Here is a 7,578-nt window from a genome sequence, read left to right on the forward strand (position 1 = left end):
AGGTTTGCAGATCAGCAGATGCAGGTCAGCAGGTGCAGGTTTGCAGAGTAGCGGATGCAGGTCAGCAGATGCAGGTTTGCAGACAGAAGCGGAGTCAGACGAGCCGGGTCATACACATCAAGGAATACAGCAGAAACGGCAAGCAGAGAGTAGTCAAAGTCCAGGCTGGGTCTTGGCAGCAGGCAATCAGGCAGGTAACAGAGCTGGGTCAAACTAGCCGAGGTCAGGATTGGAGACATAAGCAGGGTCAGGAAGCCGGGTCAGAATACAGGAACAGAGTACTGGTATAATCAGGAACACAGGGAACAGAAGCAGATCAAACCGCAAGGAGGCAGCGCCACTGAGCATCTTTTAAAGGCTATTGGGCGCCAAAGCGCGTCTTAACGAACGCGCATGCGTACGTTCGTACGAGCGGTCCGTGACTCGCGCATGCGCCTAGGCGTACGCCTTCTGGAACGGGACATACGTTCGTGACACCGGCGGTGTTGGGATTTGCCCGGCGGTGTTGGGATTTGCACAGCGGTGTTGGGATTTGCACAGCGTTGTTGGGATTTGCACAGTGGTGTTGGGATGAAGTTGGTTCACAATTATCCCAGAGTGATGGAACCATATAAAACATTCCTCCCCATTGGCAGTCACTGGCAGTGATCTTTAAACCCTTCATAATGCGGCACGAAGAGGATAAATAACACGGCCGCTGTCCACTAATACTGCATGAAAGGGGCTCATTAAAGAGATTTGTAAACCTAATTTTTATTAACAACAGAAGTGAGATGAGGCTCAGGTAAGTATAGTGGGGGTTGGGGGAAGCTCTACACAAAAGGTTTTTATAACATGAATTTGTAGTATGTATTAAGGTGAGAAGAACCCGCCCAGCTTTACAAGCACTTTAACTCTTCAATGGGTCGTTAATGGAGCACAAATAGATAATTATCACTGATGATAATACAGACATGACCAGTGTCAGTGATAATGAACCCTTCATACATCATTAGTGGTCAGGAGGAATGTTTATTAAAGACGAGTTCCACCCAAACGTGGAGCTTTAAGCCCTCCTCACCCTCTTACATCCCACATTTGGGGTGTCATATTTTTTTTGGGGGGGGTGCCCAGATACCACATCTGCTCGGGCTGCCTAGGCGACTCCAACGGAAGTTCTCCTCTCTCCTCTTTCTGTAAAGTCCTTCTAGACAGAGAACCTGTTATTATATAAAGAACCTAACATTAGCATATAAGCACTTAGTCATGTCATTTCATCATTAGTAAATCATATCATTATTTTATCCAATGAATATGTCCATACAGGAAATGTAACAATTGTGCTGCCCCATAAGGATTATAGAGGTCCCGGGACTGAAGGGACAATAGTGATTGTAGTGTAGCGCCCCTCAGTGGGCTACTAGTATTAGGTAAATGTAGTTTTTGGCCTCCCTGTAATCAGGGGGAGCGGTGATCGTTTGTTAGTGCCTGTTCTAGGTTCTGCTGACATAAATTTGAGGTTAAATATCTGCTACAGAAAAGAGGTTTCCCCCATTCAATGGGACTTTAAAGGCTCAGAGAGGAAACATAGATTTATAAACTGAAGTTTTATTATTAAAGAATTACATACAAACGGTAGTAAATATATCAGAAATAGTGCACAGTAAAAAGAAGGGGTACACAATGGCACAAAATCACACAGTATCAGTATTGGTATCTACATGCAGAGGTTGCATAGGCATATCCGATGCGTTTCGGAGGGATAGCTCTGCAGATAGTGTGGATATAGTAAAGTGCCCCCAAACTGTCACACCAGTAAAAACATCAAAGTTGTTCAACTGTTGTTCAACTGCCATCACATCCATAACCCCCCATATTCCCACCTGGATGTGGAGCAGACGGGGAGGGTGGGAGCCTCAACCAAGCGGGGGTCAGTTCAACGTACACTGAGACCACCTAATGTGGATGTGCCTGTAGTATCCAGATAGGGAGCTGTTCAAGACAGGTGAGAAATACATAGGTGACCACCAATAAACAGAGGTATATAAGCACACCAGGGGGCATCTAACACACCTCTAATTATTGGACTCCTGCACCATGTCACACCATACATCTAATGGTCAGCTGGTGCAGGATCAACTACTTTCCCCGCATCCCACTGAATTCTGGGATATGGGGGGTGGAGGAACTTAGACCCTGGCCGGCATATTCATGCCTCTTCAGCCAATCCCTGGTCAGGAGAGTGAGTGACCAGCAGGGGACTGAGAGGGGTATAAATAGGCAGGAGCTTGGAACAGCTCTCTCTTGTTCCTGGAGGAGTAAGACCCATCCTGAGGGCTGTGGTACCCCTGGGAGAATACCTGTGGGGTCCTGGCTCCTGCTTGGGCTGGAGGACCTCTGGCCTAGCCTCCCGAAGGAACACAGAAATCTCATCTGAGGATCCAAAACACAGACAACACATACAGAAGATGACTGATACTGCAGGTGGCAACACAGCATACAGGACACCGTGAGGACCTACCATGTGGATTCCAGGTAGACATGTGCAGAACAAAATCATTTGTTTAGTTTCGATTCGTTATTTACATAAATTTGTTTAGTTAAATTTGTTTCATTTGTTTAATTCGTTTTCGGGATTTGTTTCGTTTATTAGTTTTCAAATCGATTCAAAAAGTTTTCAAATCGATTCAAAAAGTTTTCAAATCAAGTTCATATAGTTTTCGAATTTAAAGTTTTCCAAAAATAATAAAATAGATTAGAAAATAAAGGAATAGAATAGAAAAAAAATGTTTTTCTATTCTATTTCTTTATTTTCTAGTCTATTTTGTTCTCTTTGGAGATGGAAAACTATTCAAATTTGAAAAGTATTCGAAAACAAATTGAATTCGACTTTCGTCTGAATTTGGATTTCATTATTTCAGATTTGTTTAAATTCGTTACTATTCTAATTCGGAAATTTGGATACATCCGAATTTCCAAATAACGAAAATCCAACCGAATTTTAATTTGGAACGAATTGAACCGCACATGTCTAATTCCAGGGACAGGAGAGCTCCCAGCACTACACTCAGGATTATACTTCTGCTGAAGACTTCCTGTCTGGAATCTAGTTACCCTTCACATCCAAGAGGGAGGTTCTCACCCAGATTTAGTGTCCTCCATTAGACACTGACAAAAAATTTGTTTGTTTTCGTTTCATTTGTTTTTTTGCTTTCTTTGAAATTTCGTAATTCGGAAATCCGGAATTTGAAAATCCTAAAATTCTAATTTTTGAATTTCCGTATTTTCAATTTTCTGATATTCTGATTTCCGGATTTTCTGATTTCAAAATTTTCTAATTTCCGAATTTTCTAATTTCTGAAATTCTAATTTGAAAATCCGAAAATTCGAAAATCCGAAATTCTAATTTGAAAATTCGAAAATCCGAAATTCTAATTTGAAAATCTGAAAATCCAAAATTCTAATTTCAAAAACTGTAAATTCGAAAATCCGAAATTTTAATTTGAAAATCCGAAAATTCTAATTTGAAAATCGGAAATTCGAAAATCCAAATTCTAATTTGAAAAGCCGAAAATTCTAAATTCTAATTTCAAAAACTGAAAATTCAAAAATCCGAAATTCTAATTTGAAAATCCGAAAATCCGAAATTCTAATTTCAAAAGCTAAAAATTTAAAAATCCGAAATTCTAATTTGAAAATCCGAAAATCCGAAATTCTAATTTCAAAAACTGAAAATTCAAAAATCCGAAATTCTAATTTGAAAATCCGAAAATTCTAAATTCTAAATTTTAATTTAAAAATCCGAAAATTCGAAAATCCAAAATTCGAATTTGAAAAACCGAAAAAAAGAAAGAAAATCAGTAAAATTCTAAATAATAACTAACTATTAAATTATAGGTGTTGGAATTTCCTTTCAAATTTGTCTGTTAACGCAACAAATACAAATTTATCTGAAGTTCCGAATTATGCGAAATAACGAATGGCGCATCTAAACAAATGGAATGGAACAAATTAATAATAAATAATAATAATAAAAAGGTTTTATTATTATTGTTATGTATTATTATTAGATTGTTACGTTCCATACTTTTAGATACGGCATTCGTTATTTCAGATAATTCGTAACTTCAGATAAATTCTTATTCGTTACGGTCACTAACAGCCAAATTTGAAAGGAAATTCCAATACCTATAAATTTAATAGTTATTATTAGTTATTTATTTCAGATTTTCTGGTTTTTGAATTTTTGGATTTTCCAATTTCCGAATTTCGAATTTCCAAATTTTTACATTTCCGAAAATTTGGAAAATCAGAAATTCGGAATTCGGAAATTAAAAAATTCGAAAATGATGAAATTAACGAATTTGTCAAAATTCATTAAAAACTAACTTGGAACTAAACAGATTGCACATGTCTATCCTTCATTACAGTTTATTAGACATTTTGGAGTATCCTAAAACATCCCCTCCCCCATCCCAGTTTTTTAAGCAAATCAACTGCAAAAGGACATCCAAGGCCTGATCTATGACTTGATGGAGGAAATGCGTTGTGCCTGGCTGCTCTGGACCTATCAGGGAATGGAACCTGGGACCAAGCAGCAGGACCAGTCTCTGGTCTGTGCTATTCTAGTAATAGTCCAATCTGTCTGATTGTTATATCTATATCCAATCATTGATCAATATTCCCATATACAGAGCCCAGGATTTCCACTTCCTGAGACTGTATACCCCTCCCCCGTCACCTGTCCACATTACCACACCCCCACCACAATCTCCGCCCCCTCCACATCATAACCAATAGGAACAAGGCTAGCACTGGCTGTATTCATAGTGACAATCATCACAGCCAATCACAGTGAGGGGGAGGAGCAATCACAGATCCATGGATTGGTCATGTAAAGGAACCTGTGAGGACAGAAATGTCGGAATTCTCATTGTGGATATTAAAGTGTGTGTCTAGACAAATCCTATTGTTCTAGATTTGGATGGAGTGGGGGAGGATTAGAACCCCTGTCAGGTTTTTACTGCTATCCGGGGCTACATTAGAGAGATTTCCCCTCACTTCCTGTCCTGGTGACAATGTTTTATCAGACAGGAAATGAGGGAAAATCTACAACAGGAACACCAACAGAAATAAAGATCTGACAGGGGTTCTAATCCTTCCCCTACTCTACTAAAGAAAAGGATTTTTATTCCTGTCTGTGTTGCTGTTGGAGAGTTCCCCTCACTTCCTGTCTGGGGAAATGTTGTCACAGGAGCAGGAAGTGAGGGGAAATCTCTCTAATGGAGCCCCAGATAGCAGAAAAAACTCTGACAGAGGTTCTAATCCTCCCCCACTCCATCCAAAGCTGAAAATAGCCCTTTCTTCTATAGATAGACAGTGATGGTGGAGAACCCAGGGCCGTCATCCTGATCCTGGCTACACTATGTAGTGTGTCACTGACCCAGAACAAGCATGCAGCCAGTGAAGGCTGAACAATCTGACCTCCTGCATGCTTGTTCCTGGTCAGTGACACACTAGGTAGTTAAGTGAGGTTTAGGATGAAGATGACGGCCCCGGAACCTGCAGCTTTATAAATAAATCACTCATGTTTCCTGTCCTCTGCTTCCTCCTATTGGATGAGTATTCCACCAATCACCAATCAGATAATCCACCTTGTGATGTCTCTGGGCAGATCTCTCACTTCTGATTCCCCCCACATATCTTTATACAACCTCCCTCAACACATACCTCAGCATGGAGGGGCTCAGTGAAGGTGGTGGTGAAGGTGTGGAGATGTCGGATCGGGTCACACAGATCATAAAAGGAGATCCGCCCGGCCTCATAATCCAGATCTATCCTGACTCTCCTACTGGAGACATCGCCGGGTAATCGGATCTCATTACTGTCATGTATCACTGAGAGCGGATCACCCCACCACCTCTCCAAACACCAGGACTTCTTATTATATCCAATATATGACTTACCTCCTCTCCTGTCTATAATGGGGTAACACATCCCGACTCTCCAGTACTCTGCCCCCCCGACATCCACTTCCCAGTAATGTCTCCCTGAGGAGAACCTCTGACTGCTCATCACCTGATAATCCTGAAACCTCTCTGGTGTTTCTGGGTGATTCTGATGTGATGAGAAGGATGCAGTTTTCCCGTCATCTGATATATGTAGCTTATTACCAGCTGTCCTCACATCCAGTAATATGTCTGTAACCCCCCTCTCTACATTTACCCCAGACATGATATCAGATAAACCTGTGTGTAATGTGTGTGAGATCCCCCCCACATCCAGATCCCCTCCATCATGGAGGAGTTTATCATGTCTCTCTCTGTCCTCATCATCTCCATCCTCAGTATCACACAAGTCACCTGTGTCTGATTCCTGTAGGACAGTCAGTGGATCCGTCATGTTACACAGCTCCTCAATGTCCCCCATCTTCCTGGACAGCTTCTCCTTCTTTATTTCCAGATCCTGGACCAGATCATTGATTATCCCGGAGATCCGCTCTGCCTGCCCGGAGATTTCCCTCAGGACTCTCTTCTTCAGGTCTTCCAGACGTCTCCTGAGGTCTCTGAACAGGACAGTGACTCTCTCTGTTTCATCATCTGCTTCTCCTTGTACTTTCCTCCTGTGTTCCTGCAGACTCTGGACTCTTTTCTCCATCTCCTCTCTCTCTGTCATCAGTTTCTGCAGAACATTCCTCAGTTTCTTCTTCTTCATCTCAGAGGCCTCATCCAGAGTCTCCCCCTGGTGTCCCCGATGTTCTCCAGCCAAACTGCAGGACATACAGATACAGGTGGAGTCCTCAGTGCAGTAATACTCCAGGATCTTCTTATGGACGGAGCATTTCCTGTTCTCCAGGGAAGTGGTGGGGTCACATAAGACATGTTCTGGTGACTTACTGTGGACTCTCAGGTGATTGTCACACAGAGAATCTTCACAATGCAGACAGGATATCACAGCAGGTACAGGAGTGTGAATACAGTAAGTACAGAAGACCCCGGACTCCTCCTGATCTGGATGGGTGGACAGGAAATTCTCCACTATGTTCCGTAGTGTTATGTTCCTGTGCAGTGCAGGCCGATCCTGGAACTCTTCTCTACATTCAGGACAGGAATAACTTCCAGACCCCTCCTGTGTATCCCACACACGACCAATACAGTCTCGGCAGAAGTTATGTCCACATTTCAGGGTTACAGGATCTGTATAAATGTTCAGACAGACGTAACATTCCAGCTCCTTCCTCAGATCAGCAGACGCCATCGCTGAGAGCAGAAGAGAGAAATGACACTGAACGTATCTGACAATCATTAACCAGTTCTGTACATTCCTACACAGGGAGGGGCTGAGACTGAGACACGTAGTCATAGGAACTTTTATACAGAAGAACACAGATAATACAATATCTCACAAAAGTAAGTACACCCCACACATTTATGTAAATATTTTCTTCTACCTTTTCATGTGACAACACTGAAGAAATGACACTTTGCTACAATTATTATACGAGATTTATATAGCGCCAACAGTTTACTCAGCGCTTTACAATGTATAAGGGGGACAACACAATTACAGTACAATACAAAAGGTACAGGAGGGCCCTGC

At 41.8% G+C, this 7,578-nt stretch overlaps 1 protein-coding gene across 1 annotated transcript; it reads right to left on the reverse strand.

Moving 5' to 3' along the window:
* Positions 1 to 5,296: 5,296 nt before the first annotated feature.
* On the reverse strand, positions 5,297 to 7,269 carry LOC141127109 (E3 ubiquitin/ISG15 ligase TRIM25-like). Its single transcript, XM_073613308.1, has one exon. It carries the CDS (start codon positions 7,234 to 7,236, stop codon positions 5,659 to 5,661), a length of 1,578 nt encoding a protein of 525 aa, XP_073469409.1. The 5' UTR covers positions 7,237 to 7,269; the 3' UTR covers positions 5,297 to 5,658.
* Between the last annotated feature and the right edge of the window lie 309 nt (positions 7,270 to 7,578).

This window comes from Aquarana catesbeiana, linkage group LG01 (genome assembly GCF_042186555.1).
Source record: "Aquarana catesbeiana isolate 2022-GZ linkage group LG01, ASM4218655v1, whole genome shotgun sequence".
Classification (NCBI taxonomy): Eukaryota; Metazoa; Chordata; class Amphibia; order Anura; family Ranidae; genus Aquarana; species Aquarana catesbeiana.

Excerpts from the sequence above, each read along its gene's own strand:
- LOC141127109 (XM_073613308.1), bottom strand. The coding sequence starts at position 7,236 with ATGGCGTCTGCTGATCTGAGGAAGGAGCTGGAATGTTACGTCTGTCTG.